General features: G+C 39.6%; 1 protein-coding gene across 11 annotated transcripts in view; it reads right to left on the bottom strand.

Moving 5' to 3' along the window:
• The window catches only part of caska (calcium/calmodulin-dependent serine protein kinase a), a 609,390-nt gene that overhangs the window by 250,015 nt on the left and 337,123 nt on the right, over window positions 1-22,252 (bottom strand). For all 11 annotated transcript variants that reach the window (XM_087992817.1, XM_087992820.1, XM_087992823.1 and 8 more), the window contains one exon: window positions 9,749-9,870. In XM_087992817.1, the coding sequence (XP_087848943.1) occupies window positions 9,749-9,870 (122 nt within the window). The remainder of the gene's footprint in view (window positions 1-9,748; window positions 9,871-22,252) is intronic.

Below are 22,252 nucleotides of genomic sequence, written 5' to 3'. Positions count from 1 at the left end.
GTGGATAGAGTGGTCAAGAAGGCATATGGTATGTTTGCCTTCATCAGATAGGGTATTGAGTATAAAAGCTGTTAAAATTGTACAAGATCTTGGTTCGGCCACATTTAGGATACTGTGTACAGTTCTGGTCGCTACATTACCAAAAGGAGGTAGATGCTTTGGACCGGGTGCAGAGAAGGTTTACGAGGATGTTGCCTGGTATGGAAGGTGCTAGATACGAAAAGAGGATGAGTAGGTTAGGAGCAGGCTTAAGGGACCAAGAGGCCAATTCCCTTCAGATTAGGCAATTCAAAATTGGTTTGTGATCAGAGACAGGAGGATGTGACTGAGGTGAGGCAGGTATGAAGAATCAAGGGGCGGTATTCGAGTAGCCTCGACATTATTATTATCCATCAGGTAAGAAGGTTCTTGAAAACTGTGTAAACGAGATAGGTACTAAATGGAAGGATGATTGAACTGACTGCAGCACCATGGGATTTGGGAGTGTTCACAAATTAATCTTAAAAAAACTGGCATATAAGTTCAGCAGGTAATTGGGGAAGGCAAATGAAATTTTTAAAAAATACATTTTTATTGAAAAAATAAATCTTTTGGATATTACAGCAGGTACAAAACAAAACAATTTAAAACAATACAAAGAAACCCACTCATTACATAAATAATAGCTAATAACTAACAACTAACCAATAAATCATGAAAGTAATGATAATATTACATCTCAACGAAACAAAGTAATAGCCCTCGACCATCGAGCACATAAATTTATACATATTCATGTGTTCGTAGTTCCTCCTCTGATGAGGCCAGATTCATTAAAAATAATTGTCATGGCTATATAAACGGCTTTTATTAGTGTGGCAGACAAATCTGTACCCAGGTAGTCCAAAAAAGGCCACGTCTTATAAACATTCTCAGTTTTATGGTGCACCATACTTGCAAGAAAGTCCAAAGGGATGTGTTAAATGACTAGCTTACACCAGCACAATAGTCCCAGGAGGTTTTCAGACACCCACCCTAACAGAATGGATTTTCTTGCACAAAAAGCGAGGATACTGAAAAGCCTTTTTTTTGTGCATGTCTAATGGAAGTGGATTATCAAGGCCAAGAAGAAGAAATACCGGGTCCATCTCCACCTCTATCCCCAAGACACACTCTATTTCATCTACCACAGCGCTCCAGTATGCCCACAGTCTGTTGCAGGACCAGAGACAATGAGTGAGCATACCCATACTCATTTAACATTTAGGACAAATTGGAGATACTCCCACTTTACATTTTGAAAGACGTTCTGGAGCCAAGTGGACCCTGTGGAGAACCTTCAATTGCAAGGCATAGGTCCTGTTACACATTGAGATCCTCCTTGCATTTTCCCAGATATCCTCCCATACTTCAGAAGAGATCTCAACGTCCAGCTCCCTCTCCCGTACCTTACAGGGCTATTCAGACTCGTCTGAGGGGGCCTCTCCCAGTAGGTAACAGACATTGCTGACAGAAAGTATATTCTCAGCACCCTCTTCTCTGTGTCAGATCTATAAAAATCAGAAGTGTGATTTCTTTTTGAAATTTCTAATTTGAGAAAACAGAAGTCGTCCCTACTGAGCAACTTGTATTTCTGAGCCAACTGATCAAAAGATATCAATATATCTCCCTCGAATAAATCACTCAGGCAAGACACATCCCTAGTTGCTCCTAATTTAAACCCCAAGTCCATCATTCCCAGTTGAAAATGTGACATATTTTCAACTATGGGTGTAAAAAATGACATTTTGGCAATATTGCCCTCACTCTGACACATTGTCCTCCATGCTTTAACAATATTAATATTAATACTAGGCGATAGCAATATTCCTTAACTGTCCTCATTTTGTCTAAGAATAGCAAGCTAGTAAGGGGGCATCTTGCCTGAGACGCTTCAATTTCCAACCATAGTGAGTGAGGGTTCCTCCGTGACCCAAGTATCATGTAAGGTAGCAACGGGCTTAACTGATAGCTTTTGGGAGGTCCACTCCTCCTATTCTGTGAGGTAGCTGCAGTTTAGTTAATTTAATAAGTGGTTGCTTATTAGGAAATGAAGGAACTGAACCAGCCGTTCAGTCTTCCAAATGTTTGCTTAGTAAAAAGCAGAGGAAGCACTCGCATAGGATACATTTGCGCAGGATACAGCAGGCGGGGTGAGAGTCTGAAACCTGAATACAAGCTGAGCTAGGACATGGTGACTCATGATCTGTGCCAATGTGACGAGTGTGACTAGTTGCATTAGGAGCAACCGCCTGACGGATGTTCTTGGTAACTTAGGGGGCAACAAGATGGCTTCTCGATGCAAGTTAGCACGATGAAATGTCTTTTAGGCTGCTAACTGCTAATTCTGCTAGAGCTGCATAATGGCTTCTAGGCTGCTAACTTCTAGGCTGCGCTTTAGAATACAGAAGTAACTCGATAAGATAAAGAAGCACTACCCGTTCTGACTGACCTCCGGGTGCAGGTGTAGCAGCTCTGTGTTGAGAGATAAAAGTGACCTAAGCATTGGGACACAAGTTGTTTCCCAGTTAATATCACTGGACCAAATAACTGCCAATGAAGCAATATGATGTATTGATTGGTAATTGTTTGAATGTACTATACTATCACATCCTATACCCTGCTTTACGAAAGGTTTAAAAACGTCTTTGTATTAAACTGTTGTGCGCAGCTCCTCCGAGGAATACGGAAGTGCTCAAATTCTGTGTTTCCGGACGCTCTGCACCCGGCCGTATGAAAAATAAAGAGCGAAGTCTTAAATGGCCAGACCGATTGCGAGTGCTCATTGATCGTTCGTGGAACCAAGACCCCCCCACCGGGGGTTAAGATCTTCGGGAGAGAATGTTCATTTTAATTAGGGCTAACCGATCTAACCAAGAGATCGGAAACGCCTCCCATCTTCAAAGATCTTGTTTGATTCTGTCGAACAAATGGGCAAAATTGGTTTTAAATAGCTGATCAGAGACGGGAGTAATAAATATACCTAAGTAAAGAAAACCCTCCTGGGACCATTTAAAGGAAAATCGAGATTCGCCCCCAGGACCGGCATGGACGAGTTGGACCGAAGGGTCTGTTTCCGTGCTGGACATCTCTATGACTCTGTAACCAGGCAGTTTCGGGAGATTACCCATTGGCATGGCCTCTGATTTTGCAAAGTTGATCTTGTAATCTGAAAAGCCGCCAAACAAATTAGTGCATAATATCAGATGAGGCACCAAAACTGTTGGGTTTAAAGTTTGTGAGAAGATTTGTAGCTCAGGTGCTCGTTGTTGTGGTTCTGTTCGCCGAGCTGGGAATTTGTGTTGCAGACGTTTCGCCCCCTGTCTAGGTGACATCCTCAGTGCTTGGGAGCCTCCTGTGACGATGGAATGAGGACATGCCACAACCCAAAGGACTAGCCACACTACCATACATCAAAAACATTTCTGAACTGACAGCCAGACTACTGCGACCACTAGGACTCATAACAGCACACAAACCAACAGTTCCTCTCAGACAACAACTCACCAGGAAGAAGGACCCGATAACCAGCATTAGCAAAACGAATGTAATGTACAAAATCCCATGCAAGGACTGCACAAAACACTACATAGGACAAACAGGAAGACAGCTAACGGTCCGCATCCATGAACACCAACTAGCCACGAAACGACATGACCAGTTATCTTTAGTAGCCACACACTCGGATGACAAGCAACATGAGTTCGACAGGGACAACACTACTATTATAGGGCAAGCCAAACAGAGAACAGCCAGGGAATTCCTAGAGGCATGGCACTCATCCACAGATTCAATCAATAAGCATATCGACCTGGACCCAATATACCGGCCACTGCAGCGGACAGCTGGAACTGACAACCGGAAGCGGCAGGTACAAACCACTATAAATGCCGGAGGAAACATCACAGAAGCATTTCACAGGAGGCTTTACTTAGGTGTATGCTTGATAAAAAGACAAGAACATCATCAGCATACAATGCAATCTTATGTAACTTTGTCCCCACTTCTGGAGCGGACATATTGGGATGCCTATGTATTGCCTCTGCCAGCAGTTCAATCACCAATGTGGAAAGCAACCACGATAAGGGACAGCCTTGTCGAGTGCTCCTAAGAATATTGAAATTGCTTGACCGCACATAATTGGTGAGAACCGTGGCAAGAAGGCCACTATACAAAAACCCTTACCCATCTGATAAAGATCTCGCCCAGGCCAAACTGCTTTCAGGTATAAAAAAAAAGGTATGGCTACTCGACCCGGTCAAATGCCTTCTCCGTGTCTAGAGATCACTAATCCCGTCGTTGACATACTTTGCTCATATTAAGAAACCTCCTGACATTATTCGACGATCTGTGACCTTTTATAAAAACCGGCTGATCCTCCTTAATGATGGAGGGCAGAACAGTTTTTAGTCTTAGTGCAAGAGCGTTATGTAGGATTTTGAAATTGACATTCAGGGTGAGACAGGCCTATAGGAAGCACAGTCCTCTGGGGCCCTCCCTTTTTTAAGGATAAGAGAAATGTTTGCCTCTCTTAAAGATGGCAGGAGGCTGCGACTATGTGAATCGTTAAACATTCGAAGCATCGGTCTTAACAGTATATTTATAAATTTCTTATAAACCTCACTGGGAAGTCAGTCAGGACCTGGTGCCTTTCCATTCTAAAGCTGCCTCACAGTATCCTGCACCTCTTGCACTGATAACGGGGCATTAAGGAGACACTCTTGCACAGGGGTCACTCCCAGGAGGTCAAATTCTTAAAAAAAAACACTCCATCCTAGCCCATCCATCCTCACAACTTTATAACTGGTATAGCTCACAGTAAAATTTCTGAAATGCTGCCTTAATCCTTTCAGAATCATGGGTTAAATTTCCAGTATCTTCCCTGATTGAGGTAATGGCTTGGGGAGCACTCCTTTTCCTGGCAAGGTATGCTACGTACTTGCCCGGCTTATCCCCATGCTACAACAACCGTTGTTTTGCAAATCTAAGCTCCCTCTTAGCTGCCTGTGTGAGCATGGAGTTCAGTGTGGACCGAAACACTGTGATCATCTGCAGTTTAGCCAACGAAGGCCTATCAATGTATGCCTTTTCAGCTGCCCACACACATGTCTCGAGCAAGCATTGCTGCTCACTCTTCTCCCATTTCTTCCTGGCAGAATAGGAAATAACTAAACCCCTAGCATAGGCTTTCGCAGTTTCCCAGAGAATGGATGGATTACTGGCCGAGCCTGAATTAATGTCAAAAAAAGCTCTGAATTCAGTAGAAAAGAATTCAGTAAACTTGCTATCCTTAAGGATGAAGAGATCCAGTTGCCAGTGTCTTAAACCTACCATAGTATCCTTACTCTTGACCATTAGATATACTGGAGCGTGATCAGAAATAGTGATATTGTCAATTGTACATGACACCACAGAGTCCACGTGCTGCGGGAGTCAAAAAGAGATCAATCCTGGAATAGCATTTGTGCAGATTCGAGAGAAACAAAATCCCTGCCAGTTGGGTGAAGGCACCTTCAAACATCTATCAGTCCTAGTTCAACACACAAAATGCTTAATTGCTTAGATCGCGAAGATGATATCAGGGGCCTTTGGGCAATGTGTCCACCATAAGATCTATTAGACAATTGGAAACTCCCCAATGATAACTTGCTGAAATGAGAGGTTAACCAATTTAGAAAGTGCATCTATTAAGAACTTGAGGCGGTGGGCTGGGGAACGTTAAACATTTAAGATCCTGCATTCTTTCCCATTTATCAAAGCTTTAAGGATTACAAATCTCCCATGTGTGTCTTTAATACACTCTAACAACTTAAATGGGAGATGCTTCCTAAGAAGTACGGCCACCCCCTACTCCTCATATTGAAAGATGAGAAATAAACCCAGTCATATCCATGCTGTTGCAGTTTCAAATGCTCTGCATCATCTAAATGTAATAAGGCAACATCCACCCTCTCCCTTTAAAGATTGGAGAGTATCTTCTTCCTCTTGACCGGCAAGTGACTCCCCTTAGTATTATAGGTACACCACTTGAACATATCCTTAGCCATAACCTTCTATAGCACTATTTAGACTCCAGAGAGGAAGAACCCGAAAAGCAAATCGTCGAGTTTCAGTACAAGAAAGTCCACAAAACACAAAAACTACACAAACTAAAATAGCTACTACCAATAAACCTACAAAACTTGCAAAAACTATGTACACCAAAAATGGAAAAGCAAAAAACCATCTAAGGAATGCGTAGAGGAATTTATCCCCCATTCAAAGGGGGCACCTACACATCCTAAGACCCTACTAACCATCCTAACCACCCTCTTAACTCCTACTAGCCAGGGTTGTGCCATAACATAGGCAACCCAGGATAAAGTAGCAAAAAAAAACTAAGAAACAAGATTAGTAATATACACAAGTAAGTTAAAAGTAAATACGTCACCCATCCCTTGGTATAAATTAAAGGTAAATACCCTATCCATCCCGATCATCATTTAACGCAACTTATTACCAACAAAAGGAGACTCCACCAAGTCCTCTCTGAAGAAGGACAAACCCTAACAACTCTGTTAAGTGTCTATTCGATCGTCTGCCTTAAGTCTGCCCCCAACCAAAATTCTCTGAAGCTTAGTGCAATCCAGTAATGTTAACGTTTCTCTTCATTGCTACTAGTTTTATTTGAGATCCTAGTAAACTCTTGTGTGTCTTATGCTCATGCAGCCTGTGGACTCTCATTCAGAGCATCTCCTCAGCCTTCCACTATTATCAGCAACCTCACTGACAGAGGCTGTCACTTTACACAAACATCCACTGCAAATGAAATTTTAACTTTTCTTTCAAAGTATAAAAGTAGGAAAGGCTTGCTAAAACTATGCAAGGCATTACTTATACTGCTCCTAGAATACAGTGGACAGTTTTGGACCTCCTAAGGGGAGAGATACTGGCATTGGGTGCAATCCTTATCAGGAGAGGTTGATTAGGCAGGGACTAAATACAAAATTCTGGAAAATAAAAATCAGCAGGTCTTTCAGCACTTGTGCAGAAACACAGTTAATGCTTTGAGTCTAGTATGACTTCTGCAAGAGGGCACTGCTTCTCTTAAAACAATCATTCAATCTGCAAAGTTATGAAGAAAAAGCAGACAAATGGCACTAAGTCATGATACTCATTGGAGCACCAGTGCAGACATGACAAGCTGAATAATTTCCTTCTGCGACATAACAATTCTGTGATACCAAAATGGAGAATGACCACAGAATTCTAAGTGCAGAATAAACTCGGTGCTCTAGTTGAACTAGTCACAAGTAGTTTGTATACAACAAGTAATCAAGGCAGCTAATGGAGAGCTATCCTTTATTTTGACAGGATTTGAACATAAAAGGATGTAATGCTCCCCTTATATAGGGCATTGCCAAGATAATAGCTCAATTATCATGTGCAGTTTTGGTCTCCTTATTTATAAAAGGACACAAATGCATTGGAAGCAGTTCAGAGAAGATTTACTAGATTGGTACCTGGAATGGGCAAATGGTCATAGTTTGGGCAGCTGGGCTTGTTATTACTGAAGTATAAAAGAGTGAACAGTAACTTGATTAGAAGTAAAAAAAACCAACTTGAATAGTTTTGACAAGGTGGATATGGAAAGGATGGTTCCTCTTGTGAATGAGTCCAGAGCCAGGGACACTGTGTTAAAATTAGACATTAGGAGAAATGGTTTCTCCCAGAGCTTGTGCAACTTTGGATCTCACTGTCTTAGAAAATGGTAAAATCAGGGTCACTGAATTTTTTTTAAGGCAGAGGTAGATAGATTGTGGTTAGGCAATGGAATCAGAAATTACTGACATTAATTGGGAATGCAGAATTCAAAAATCAAATAGATCAACCATGGTCTAACAGACTAGCAGACCAGGCCTACGTCTGCTTCCAATTTTTATATTCTGATGATAGCTGTCTTTTAATATAATAAATAAATTGCATGCAATATCAGGATGTTCAAAGCAAGCTAAAAATCAAACTTAATTTTAATGTTCTTTATTGCTCAAAATGTTATCAACAGCACTGGTCAACTTCTACCCGAACATGTGTATCTTAAGTTTTGCTCTGTTTTAAAAAAGTGATTAAATACTCTTTGTTGCATAAGGCATGATATGCAATCCTTTAGGTCGAAAGCTGGGTTGAGTTCCAGTTCAGGATTTCCATTCAACTCTCATTTTAACTGACAGCATAAATGGTTCAAAGTATAACAAATCTCTGAAGAATCATGCATATGGAGCATAATGTTTCAATATCAAAAGGGATCTCATATACTGAGTTATGAACAATTGAAGAATATATCACGGTGGCACAGTGGTTAGCACTGCTGCCTCACAGCGCCAGAGACCCGGGTTCAATTCCTGACTCAGCAACTGTCTGTGTGGAGTTTGCACATTCTCCCAGTGTCTGTGTGGGTTTCCTCCGGGAGCTCCGGTTTCCTCCTACAGTCCAAAAATGTGCAGGTTAGGTGAACTGGCCATGCTAAATTGCCCGTAGTGTTAGGTGAAGGGTAAATGTAGGGGAATGGGTCTTGGTGGGTTGCTCTTCGGAAGGTCGGTGTGGACTTGTTGGGCTGAAGGGCCTGTTTCCACACTGTAAATAATCTAATCTAATATCCAAGCTGTACCAGCTTGATCTTATACACAAAATTTCAAGGAAAAATGGGAACCACAAGATCTGCACTGTATTGGAAAACAAATCTGGCAATGCTTTTTGTCAAATTGTAGCCATTTTGGCCAGTGGCATAGATATTTATGCCTGCTGCCTCAGTGCACACTGCAATCTGATGTAAAATTCCTGTCCTTAGCTGATAATTATCCCATAGCTGAGGTACAAGACTATTGTGCTGAAGAAAATATTCAATGCAAAAATTAGACAATATTCATTCAATATTTTTTGGAGGGTTCATTTTACTATCAGAATATGATTTCAGTAGTAGACAGTGGGGAAAACATTATAATTGCTTAAAACTTTCAGTATAAGATATTGAAGGAATTAACAAAAAATGCATTTAATAAATTTTTTCATTAAGGGGGCCCTGTGCGCCAATGCAAATGAGACCTAAGAAGATTTATTCAGATTTAGCACGAGGAACAGCAAATTGAACAGCTGGTTTTGGTAAAATTTCGAAGAGTTTAGCAAGAATTTCTGTACCACAAGGAGACAGCAAGAACAAAACTGTAACAATTACTATACAGGCTGTGTTGTGGTGGGTGAGTCTATATCAGTGAAATAACAATTTCTAAACTTTATAACAATCTAGACACAGACATGGAAAAATGCTCAAAAAATACACTGGGATCTGCCAATCCAAGGATTTCCTCTGGTTTGTACATCTTGAAGTAGCTACTGTACTTTCCAGAAAATGAAGTAAAAGCATCACACCCTCAAGGATCAGAGAAACCAACATGATTATTTTAATAGTACAGCAGTCCTTTTCAAAACATATTTGCTGTGTTAGTTATTTTAAACTGTGAATTCAACTCGGCCTCTGGTTCTCCAGGTACTTGGATTATTCAAGCACCACAAACCTGTGACAGTTTTTCTCAGCAACCCCCTGCGCTCTCTCTCACCACTCCTTGCACTCCCCAAAACAAAAGGATAAAATAAATTTGAAATAATTACCAAAAATTTTAAGTAAAACTTTGACATACACCTATGAAAAAGAATATTTAAGCCACATTTGAATGAATGGCTAAAAATGACTCACATCAAGTAGTGTATGGAGATGCTGATCCTGGAAGACACTGTGTAAAAAATCCAGGTCTTTTTCACTGCAATCTGTTAGTGCATGGATTTCCTCCAAACTATCCAGAACTTGTGAAACAGCCCCTACAGGTACAAACAAATTACAATTTTAAGCTATTTGAAATGATGAATATTGTTCATTTACCACGTCAGATGAAAATGATAGGAATGGTCAGACTAGTGATATAAAGCCTAAAAAACCAAGAAGAAATGATGTGATAAAATGGTTACCGTCACTGATATATTTTATCACTTTCCAGGCATGGTACTGTATAGCTAAGTTAAACAAACCGAAAGTAAACGGTCATCAATGCAAAACTACATTTTGTGAGATGCAACTGGTAAAAAAAAAAAGTCTCCACAGGAAATTTTTAAAAATTTCCGTTTTGTGACCTTTTTAAAATGAGCAAATATTTAATGACTTTACCTGCTTTCCATAAAATTACAAACTGACAGACTTATAACTGGAAAACTTCCAATTAGCAAGTGACAATTTTAATCTACTATGCCTGTTTCTCTATATTTTCTCTGAAACCATAAGGAAACAGTTTTGTTTTCTACTTTAGCAACAATATTACAGTGAATACATAGAACATGTTATGATTTTAACCAGGAATTGTGAAGGAGAACAAAGAATAACAGGAATTTATAACAATTGTATCACTCACAGTCACTATGGATTTATGAAAGTGAAATAGTGTTTCACAAACTTATTGGAGCCTTTTGTGGAGGTTGCAAGTAAAATAGTTGAGGGAGAAGGAATGGACTTATTAAAAGCTATCGACAACATCCCACACGAGACTTGTGTGGAAAATCAAAGTACACAGGATTTGTGGTCCATTGGCAAGGATTAAAAATTGGTTAGCAGCCAAGAAACAGGGCGTAGGAAAACCGGGGTCCTTTTTTGAAATGAAAAGCAGTGACAAGTGGGTTACCACAGGGATCAGATTGGACCCTAGCTCTTCACAACGTATATCAACAATTTGAATGAAGAAATTAAACGTAATACCATATATAATATATATACACTCACATAAAAGTCAATCTCATGTAAAAGTTGACCCCTTATTTTTGGCCAAAAACTCTTGTATTTTCCGTATAGCTCATGTAAAAGTCAAATCTACTATAATCGCATTATCAACCTCTTACAAAGGAAACTGTTCCCATTAACCCACTTAAATGAAATCACGATCATTAATTCATACCAGTGACTCTATTCATCACTCTTTATTTACTACAGTGTGTCTCTATTCATTCATTCATTCATTCATTCATAACTCTACTTAGCCCACTTTACATCACGTTTTGATTGATTGATTCATTCATTCATTCAAACCGATACTACGTTTATTGGTACCTAGCACACGTTGTGCACTATACATCCAAAAGTTAATATTGTTAAGAAGTTAATAATTTTAATTGTGCCATTATATTTGAATAAAAGTGAGATATATTAGCCATATATATCTTTAAATTTTTGACAAATCTGTTAATATTGCTGAGGTTCATTACATACAAAAGAAAATGGGAGGGAAAAGACAGACTTTGGCAAGAAAGTTCACGCTGCTTACACATTCAGAATTTAATAAATGTTTCATTTTAAGTGTGCCATTAAACCAGGCCATAACAATGTTGAACAGTGTGATTTCGCAGGACTTCAATGAATCTTTGAGATGTTAAATTGTCATACTGATATATATATAAATAAAATTTCCTACCTGTATTTCATTATTGTTCCTCTTGCTTTTATTCGGTAATAATTACCTTTAAAGTAATTCATTGTTTTTTTTTCTTTACCCAGGATTAGTTGAGCGATCAAATTGAGTTCCGCTAATAATACAGTATTTTGAATTGCAGTATGAATTTTAGCCCCTCAAAACTAGTACCCATGTAATAGTCAGCCCTATAAAATTGAACCTTTAAAAACAGTCTAAAAATGTTGACTTTTACACAAGCACATACGTTATTTCCAAGCTTGCTGACAACACAAAACAAAATGGGATTGTGAATGATGAGGAGAATTTCAAGTAGTTTAGTGGTGATGTTGTCTACTTTGGAAAAAACAGAATGGTAGTTATTATTTAAAATGGTGATTCTTTGAAAAATAATGATATAAGGGATCTGGATGGCTTTGTATGCCGGTTACTGAAAGAAATCATGCAAATTAGGGAGGCAAATGGTACGTTGGCCTTCATTGCAAGAGTATCACAGTACAGGAGAAAATAGATTGTACTGCTGCTCCACAGGGCCTTGGCGAGACTCTGCCTGCATTACTATTCAGAGTTTTGGTCTCCTTATCCAACGAAAGATATACTTGCCAGAGCAAAGGTTCACTGGATGGATTCCAGAGATGGTAGGTTTGTTGTATGAAAAGAGATTGGATATCCTAGGTCTGTATTCAGAGGGGTTTAGATGAGGGGCATTGAATTCTGACAGGACTTGGCACACTGGGCACAGAGATGATTCCTGAGTGGAGAATCCAAAACAAGGGGTCACGGTCTCAGGTTACAAGGTAGGCCGTAAGTAATTGATTTGATTAATTTATTGTCACATGAACTGAAGTACAGTGAAAAGCTTTGTTTATAAGCAGTACAGGCAAATCATAGTAAGCAATGATGTACAGATCAAAAAGACTTAGACAGAAGCATACAGGTTACAATTCACAGGGCATATGCTAGACAAGAACAATGCTAGCAAGATCAGCATTATTTGTGGTGAGAGAGTCCATTCAACAGGCTAATAAGGGTCAGGAGGAAAAATGTTTTCATTCCGAGGGTGTGAATCTGTGGAATTCTCTACCATAGAGAGCTGAGGGGGCCAGGTCATTTAAGTATATAAGAAAGAAATAGATGTCTAAGTGAGATGTTAAGGGGCTAATTTGCTCTGATGACCTGTTAGAAATTGAATGCCCTGGGGGTAAGGTGCTATGCTTCTCTGTCTTGCCGGTACAATGTAAAAGAATTTACATTATCATCTCCTATTCAGAATCAATAAGAACATTGCAGTTAAATTCTGACCACATCCTGTACTTTAAAAAAATGATTTACAACAGATCTTGCCATTAAGGAATGATTTACATTACATTGTTTCTGGAGATGATCAGGTCACTGCATTGTGTTTTGAGTGGCGTGTGATTTTGGGGGAATGGCTGGGGGTTCTTTTCTGGGCATTACTGACTGTGATGTAAAGATTTTGTATAAAGGAAGGACTGTTCCTTTGTTCAGAGAGCCTTTCTTGACATGCTTTGCAGGCATTGTTAAGTGATCCTCCAAAGCTTGTACTTGCTTAATACATTTTGGCTGTTCACAGAAGTTGGTGTATTGCAGTTGCATCACGTATGTAAGAATCTCAAGAAAAATAACCTAACATAAGGGCTAAACATGTCAAGGAGTATAGAGAAAGAGCAGAGGTACGGCATGGAAATAGATGATCAGTTATGATCATGTTGAATGATGGAGCAAGGTCCATGGGTGAAATGGTTCACTCCTGTTCTTATTCTCTATATTTGTACAGAATAAAGCAGAAAAGTATTGAGAAACAGTTAGAAGAGCTCAAAATCAGCACAGGAAAGTACAATTGAGAAGCTAATAAAACATAACTTTTCTTAAAAGGTCAATCTTTGTCCAATCTTAAAGTGAGAACTCAATTTGATTTTACCCCTTCAGAGCAGGAATTCTGATGTCAAAATATATTGTCATTTCTTCATTGTTGCTGAGTCAAAATCTTGGAACTCCATGCCTAACAGTTCTGTGAATATATTTATATATGAAGGACTATAGAGATTCAAGAAAGCAATTCGCTGTTACCTTCTCGATGGTAACAGGGAAGGGCAATAAATGCTGTCCCAGCCAATAGTGCTCACATTCCATGAGTGAATGCGTAAAACAGAGTGTCTTCTTTGCAGCAGAGTTCTGATAAGTCAATGCAGCCCACGTGTCAAATCTTAGATCATATTTGTTGACTGATGTTGGAACTATATATAAGGTTCACAGAACCACCAATTGATCTTAAGATACCAAGATATTAAAATTATATAAATTAAATCATATAAATGTAATTAGTTGAAGTGCCCTGTCATTGCCTTTTTGATAAATCAAATATTAAGCAAAAGTTACTAAACTTTAGCTTCAGAAATTGTGGCAGATAAAATGGCTTATTTGATTTTTGGGGAATCTTTGTGCTCAATAGTGAGGGGTACCAGCTCTGGGAATAATTTTTCACTTTGGTTTCTTAATGGTAGCATTAAGCATTCCCAGGTTAACTGGAGTAGAACAGTTATTTAAGTTCTGCTCTAACAATGTGCTTTTTAATCTAACTGTTGATTCATGTCTATTAATTAATAGACATGAATCAACAATTTGATTAACCTTATCAACATGAATTGGATTACTATAAGTATTGCCTTAATATTTTCAACTGAAATGAAAAATCATTCTTGAAGCTTATAACTAAATATACTCTAAAGATTTCTCCCTTACATTCTCTAAAACTTAATTAAATTCTCTCTTTTAAAATCATCAGTCGGAATTTTTCAGGACTTCTCCTGTTCCGCTAATGTAACATATAGAAATAGGGTTGTCACTGAACTTCAGCACGATTTATGGCAAAGGAGTGGGACAAGTTCGGAGGAAATGCATTTCCCATCAATGATGATAAAATAATGTTTGGACACTTGAAGCCTTGATGAAAGATTCAAATGTTGAATAATGTTATCTTCCTTTTGCCTGTTTGTGCAGCTGCATGATCATTGATCTTCCATTTATGTTCTTGAGAGCTGACTTAATTTTGTAAGCTTTTAAGGACACTCAACTTTAACCATGCAATCAAAGCTCTGCTTAATACTATCATCTCATTCTAACATTGTATTCTTGTCACTTTTTCTGATTACGAATGTTTTGTTCAGTCTTGCTCTAATATTCAATATATTAAACTTTATTTATTTATATATATATTTATAATATATAAATATATGTTATCACTGTGTAATTATAGTATTATACATTTGTAAAGGATAATCGGATCTTTTAAAATAGATAAACATCAAATAAGACGGCTCCCAGAAGTCACATGACTGTTCTGCTAAATTCAATGTCAGCTATGTTATTCTCAGCATTGTTCACAAATGGAGACTTTGTAATTCAATTTACCCTTGGACAACACAATGGGTCCTTCTAAAGGTGTGAGAATTCAAAGCTTTGACAAAAATGAGACTAGAATAACTCCCTGGAGAATTCTAACATAACTCTGTGGAAAAATGGTTCATCAAGTGAGGACAAAGAAACTTCTCTTTGTCTCTCTCCCCCAAAAGCTGCTACACATAGAGTCCAATTAGAAGCAGCACATGTATTCGAACACAGAAACCACTATAACTGATGAATTCTGACTTCATGTTTTCAACTTTCACTTTCAGAAAGAGAAAATACAAGGAAGTATCAGATCTGCAAAGACTGATGTTTCTTTCATTTTTTCAATAACATTTGACAATTTGCATTTTAGCTATTAATTAGCACTCTTCTACTTAGTAACTCTTAGCAATAAGTTGTGCAATAAACTAACTTTTGATATTGTTTAAGACTAAATCTTTACTGATTTTCTTTAAATCGGAACACTTGAAAAACTAAAATGTAGGCTCAATAAGTTCTATAAATTTGTACTTCTCAGACCACTGTGGACACACCTAGCGTAATTGTGACAAATGATATTATACACACACTAATGAAAGTTCGTGATTTGCCTCAACTTTCAAGACTGCTGTTTTCCTCTTCCTCAAAACATTTTCCCTTAATGCATTTTTCTTTCCAAACTATAGCCCTATCTTCAACCTCAACTGCTGTGCTAAAGTTCTTGAATTTGTCACAACCTGCCTGACTGTCCACATATTCTCTCTGAATTCCATCTTGCCATTTTCTGCTCAGATTAGATTACTTACAGTGTGGAAACAGGCCCTTCGGCCCAACAAGTCCACACCGACCCGCCGAGGCGCAACCCACCCATTCCCCTACATTTACCCCTTTACCTAACACTACGGGCAATTTAGCATGGCCAATTCACCTGACCTGCACATCTTTGGGCTGTGGGAGGAAACTGGAGCTCCCGGAGGAAACCCAAGCAGACATGGGGAGAATGTGCAACTCCACACAGTCAGTCGCCTGAGTCGGGAATTGAACCCAGGTCTCTGGCGCTGTGAGGCAGCAGTGCTAACTGCTGTGCCACCGTGCCGCCTTCAGTGCTGTGTCAAGATCACCAACAACATCCTTTGTAATTGTGGTGTACTAACCATTTTGACTTCTCTGAAATACCTATCACAACTGACCCATTCTTTGGTTTACATTTGAAACACTGCTCTTGCTTTGCACTTGTACTTGCTCAAATTCAGTAAGCACTACAATTGCTTCTCATCTCAGCCTCACATGGTCACATTAGATGTCAGTGCAGACTTATGAGGCATGAAGTTAGTAACATGTGCGCGCTGATAACAATCGGCCTTTCTTCTCTACTACTATTCTCTGCTCTTTAAATAGTGCTATGTAATGAAAACTGCTATACCACATTGTAGATGAACGAGAATTTCCTTCAACTTAAATCAAATCAAAGAGGCTGTTTGGTTTCTTCTTAGAATTCCACATCTTAGCATTGTCAAATTCAACCCCAAAGAAAGAGTCAATCTTATTTGACTGATTATAGTTTCAATGCTCGCACCCTTTTGTTCAGGAGGATTGCCTATTTTCATTTCTGCAAGATTGCCAGTATCCACATCTAGCTGACCCTCAAGGTTGTGGAAATATTTACCAGGCCAGATTTTGCAAAACAGTAACAGAAACTTATGGTGCTCACCATTATTAACATGTAAACCAAATACAATTTTCCAATACATTCACATGCAGTTGGCTGCTGTGTGAGTTGCTCTATTTTTCACCAAAAGACTGACCATTGGAATACATGGAATGGCATGAAGTTGCTGTATTTACTTGATATAGTAACACTAAACTCACCAAAATGTGTTAGGGCCTCTCCATTCCGTTCTAGCATCCTTTGAATGGCACAGTAAGTCTTAATTAGAATCAATGAGCCTCTCTGGCATGGAAAATTAACTTTGACATGTTATGTGGAGTCTCATTCTCTCAAATTTTCATTAATGTTGGTGTTCCAGGAAGATGCTACACATTTTGGATCACTGGCTGATAGCAAGTTCAGCCATGATTTTATGGGGACACAGCGTCTGATTTAAAGGCTGAAAAGTCCTTTCGCCCTATTACCTCTAGATTGATAAAGAGAAATCCATTGAAAGTTGACCAATTTCAAAATAAAGTCCTCATCTATAAACACTTATTTGAGACCTCATTTCAACCGATCATAATTTACATGTCCTTCACTTTTCTAATTAATTTTCTTGACTTTCGTCCTTTCATTCCACTTTAAGTTACAGAACATTCAGCCTTTTGAGTTCCATTCTGTTGAACACAAACTTTTGCCATACCTTCAAACTCCCCACCCCCTCTCTGCTTATCCTTCAGTTATTATGTTAATGTGTCTTAGTTATCATCTTGCAAACATCTCAGAAATGTTTTATGATGTTAAACAGACTACTGTATATAATGTGAAGGCATAGTGATTGGATAAAATGTAATCAAATCCCTCTGTTTTAAAGACATAGAGCCAAATATTCCAACTTTGGATCATTGAAGACTTGATAGATTCTGTAGAAGTCCTGATATGGAAATATATGTGGAATGTGCCTGGAAAGTTTCAACATCTGATCAGCAACTCCACTCTTCCCCAGTACCCCCTGTGAAAGTCTTTACTCACCGCAGACAGCTCTGTTATGTTTACCTGAATAGTTAATCAGGAATTGCTAGACACAGATTAAAACCTAGTCTAATTATAATTAACGCCACAGTTACCACCCAAACACCCCCAATCCCAACCTGACAAAACCTTGTGACAACTGTTTATCCTCTTGACTCAATCACAGTTACCGGACTAACCCCGATCAGACCCGATTACAACCTCTTCACCCAGATCCCAGACCTGGCTGTATCTGGCCACAGCCCACCTGGCCAGACACAGTCACACTCTTCCTGACCAGATCCAGTCAACCCCGCCCTGCCAGATCTGACTAACAACCGGTCCCATCCTCCCCACTACCTGTTTAATGCTAAAAGGAGGCAAATCCAGCCATTCTATGCTGCTTTGATGGAGTTACCCAATGGATATTGCACAGATTTGGAATTGCTGAGCTCAGAAAGTCCAAGGAGAAATGCGAAGCAGAACTAAACTGTGGGAATTAACAAATGTAACAGTAATCCAGCCATCATTGTTGCTGCTCAGAAGATCCGGGTTATTAGCTCAAAGACATTTCATCTTATCAGTTATCAATTTAAATTATATTCTGAACTCCTCATTGGAAGATCACGAAATGAATGGCTTTTTGATGGAAATGATTCCTGAAGAGGGCAAATGCTTAAAAACACTTGGAAAACATTTCTTGCATCATGAAAACTAAAGAAATAGTTAATAGCAGGGAATAAAGTTTATTATTCATGCTTTAACACTTACTTCTTGACACATGTGGATTCATTAAAATCTCTTTCATCCCTACAAAGAAAATCCTCTGATTAGGTTGAATTTGGCATTTTATGAATCATTTATCACATATGACATAAAGGAACTAATGGAAACAGATGGTTCACACCAACAGGTGATTTGAACTATTTATGAATAAACAAAATTTAAAAGGCTAGTCATCTGTCAAGTGTCACCTTCCACAGATCATGTACAGCATTCCCCATTACAGGCTTAACATCTACATCAACTACATTTATCCAGGCGCTTTAATAAGTTTGACAGTCCAATTCTCCAAATCCAAATGAAAACTAGCCCAGTTCTGCAAATCTGTCTTCACAATTCTCAGAATAATCTCTGGTCAATCATGTCAAAAGCATCAAATTTTTTTTTTGAAGACCAGTACCCAAAATGGCACAATATTCCAAAAATGGACACTCCTTCCTCCTCCCCAGTGATTTATGGAATGTAACAATTGATTCTACATTAGTCAAATTGTGAGCTGTGTTTAGTTAACGATACATTAATTGAAAGTGTTGATGCTTTAAAAAAACAGAAAAAAAATCCAACTCTTTCAGTTGCTATTCTTTAACTGCACAATTTCGTAGTTTCCTATTTAGTTTGTCAATAGCTATTTATAATTGCAATATTAGCAGAATGTTAATTACTCATAATATGAGGGAAAGTTAATAGAATTCAATTTAGGGGATTACCTATTATGTTTTAGCTTTGCTACTTAATTGGCTAACAGCATTAAAATGTAAAGTAATAATGCAAGATACCCAGGTTAAGCAGGAATATCTCCGTTTAGACCAGGAAGTGTCACTTCTAATCTCTGCCATGCTCAAGTAATCTGAATATTGCTTTTCTTTTGCTGCTGTTCTGTACCCAAGCACATTAATTCAATCTCCATTCTCCTCCCCAGCCCTGTGCTGTTCTCTCTCGGTCTCTATTTCCTGTCTCTAACAGCTTGCTATCTCCTTTCAGGTGCTTTGCATTGATTCATCCCCTCCCTCTCTTCAAGTACGATGCAATAAAAGGGCATTAGCAACCATGGAATTCCATACATATTGACTGTGCCCACCTCCTTGGGTGACCAACCAGATAGCCCTAGATGAAAAGTGCCCAGATCCCTGATTGGGTGGCTGTAGTTTCCCTGACTGTGTTAGTCCAACCCCATCACCTTTGAACTGGCCACCAATGGAGCCACAGGACTGTTACCCACTCCACGGAATGCAGAAGCACAGCCCCTCTCTCTGAGACCAACCCCACCTGATACCCAATTGTGGCCAATCTGCTGAACTGGTATCGGAGACTGCCCATGGCTTACTGTACTGGGACCCACTACATAGTTTCAGGATTATCAATGTGCGGACATTAGCTGCCTGGTCTTCACCATGGACATGCAATCCCTCATGGCCTTCGGGTTCCCTGCTTCTTCCTGGAAAGGAGGCCTGAACTCCCCCATCCACCATCATTCTTCTCCAGCTGGCTGAACTCATTCTCACTTTAAACAACTTCTTTTTAGTGCCTTTCTTCAGGTCAAAGGTGTGGCTGCAGTTATGCCTATATCTTTGTGGGGCTCATGGAATATTCCTTGGTCTGATGATATAAATCACCACTGCTTCCCCCTCTCAACCTGAATTGGAAAAAAAATCAATTTCACTTTCAATTTCCACGCTGCTCTCACCTTCACTGGTCCGCTTTGGCTCTTCCCTTTTCTTTCTCAACATCTTTGTTTCCATTTCTGACGGTCACCGAATTCTGGTATGTATTTTGTATATGCTTAATCACATCATAGACTATGTATGCGTTGTTCTAGTTTTCTCTTTTAATAACTGTAGGTTTCAGCCATTTTAAAGTAATCGTGTCTACTTATATTGTGGAGAATGGTGCAAAAAAGTGGCTATGGGATCAGAGACTGTATGAAGGGGAAAAACAAAGGATATGGTCACTAGGTCAGAAGTAGTCAAAGCAGAAGCTATCTAGATTATTACCTTTGGTCAATCTGGTCAATTCAGGGGCAGGGGGAAGAAGTTGTGGGCAGCAGAGATTAATTGATAGCAGTTGCTAGACAGTCAGGGTGAGAAGTCCTGAGGACCTGAGAAGCTGGCAGACGGTCATTTGTTCTGTGTTGGAGAGGGATTGGCAACTAAGGAAAAGTTATCTCCATTTAACTAAAAAGTGTTGCCGTTAGTTTTAAGGAGCTGGAGGCTCAATGAATTTCCAGGGGATAAGAGCAGGTGTGAAGAAAGCCTATTATTGGCATTTGCTTGGTGCAGCTGAAAAATATTGAAGCTCAGAAGTTGTGATGGATGTTGCAAAGACTGGCCGTTCTCTTCCCAGATGAGGTCATGATATCAGATCACAGTAGTCTGGTCTGAGGGCACTATCTCCAGTCCATACGAACAGTCACTGACCTTCTCTAATGTGCTAGGGTAAGTGCTGAACTTTTCTCTCTGCTTCCTGACACACACCACCTATTTGCTTCTACATCCACCAAAGCTCAAGCTCTACTACACTCATCATCCCAAATTGTCAAAGGCAGGATATTAGAATGGATAATGGATTGGCTAAATAATAGAAGTCAAAGAGTTGTAGTAAAGGGGGCATTCTCAGGATGGCAACCAGTAACTATGAGTGCCCGAGGGATCAGTGTTGGGGCATCGTGGAAGTGAATGTACTATAGCCAAGTTTTCAGATGACAGCAAATAGGTGGGAAGACAAGCAGGGAAGATGACAAGGAGTCTACAGTGGGACACAAGTTAAGTGAGTGGGCAAAAACTTAGCAGATGGAATATACTGTGGGAAAATGGGAGGTTGTGCACTTCGGCAGGAAGAATAGAGAAGCTGAATGTTATTAAAATGGAGAAAGACTACAGCCAGGTATAACACAGAGGGATTTAGTAGTCCTCAAACATTAATCACGAAAAGTTAACATACAAGTTCAGTAGGTGAAAAGGAAAGCAAGCCAATTAGTATTAGTCTGCTCTTGCCCTCCTTTTTCACCCAGCATTGGCATGAGGTGACCATGCCAAGTGTGCTCATAAACTGCTTGCTCCCTTGATACAAGGGTTCTCTTGACCATGGACAAAATTGTCTATCGCAGACTCCCTTCCCATTCACACACCCATGTGAATATGGTTTCCTCCCCTTCGCAATTGTCATCCTCTTTTCTCCCCAGCATTCAGTCTCAAATCCTAAAGATTATCTTGCTGAATTTCCTTCCAGCACTAGTGGCCCCCTTTCCACTATACCTCTCCATTTGACTGACATGTCTTGCATACTGACTGTGGTCCATCACTTTGGGTGAACAAAGCAAATAGCCCCGGATGAGAAAGGTCCAGATCCCTGACTGTGGCTGTATGTCTCCCTGACTACATTAGATTAGATTAGATTACTTTACAGTGTGGAAACAGGCCCTTCGGCCCAACAAGTCCACACCCACCCGCCAAAGCACAAACCACCCATACCCCTACATTTACCCCTTACCTAACACTATGGACAATTTAGCATGGCCAATTCACCTGATCTTTCCCCCCACTACCACATACCTTTCTCCTCCTTCCAGACTGGCTGAATAGCCACTTGGGAGCCAGAGGAGTGATCGTTAGCCATCCCCTGGAATACAAAAGCACGGGCCTCCTCACTGGGATCATACCCACTTGAAACCTGATCGTGACCAATCCCCTAGGCTAGTATTGGAGGCTGTCCGTGACTTACTGTCCAGGCACTCTCTGACTTACAGGTGCATCCTTGGACTTGAGAGAAGATTACTTGTCTAAAACGTTAAGACATAACTGCACATGAAATATGTTTGCTTCATAAGTTGGTGGCACATGCTGCAGCTATGAGATTGTTTAACCATATTGCCACACATCAAGATGTACATCTCTAGATTAAG

This window comes from Chiloscyllium plagiosum, unplaced genomic scaffold, assembly GCF_037043375.1.
Source record: "Chiloscyllium plagiosum isolate Xiang-an unplaced genomic scaffold, Cpla_swu_hap1 HiC_scaffold_12, whole genome shotgun sequence".
Taxonomy (NCBI): Eukaryota; Metazoa; Chordata; class Chondrichthyes; order Orectolobiformes; family Hemiscylliidae; genus Chiloscyllium; species Chiloscyllium plagiosum.
The sequence above is the reverse complement of the archived record's forward strand: the minus strand, read 5'-3'. Positions and strand labels throughout refer to the sequence as shown.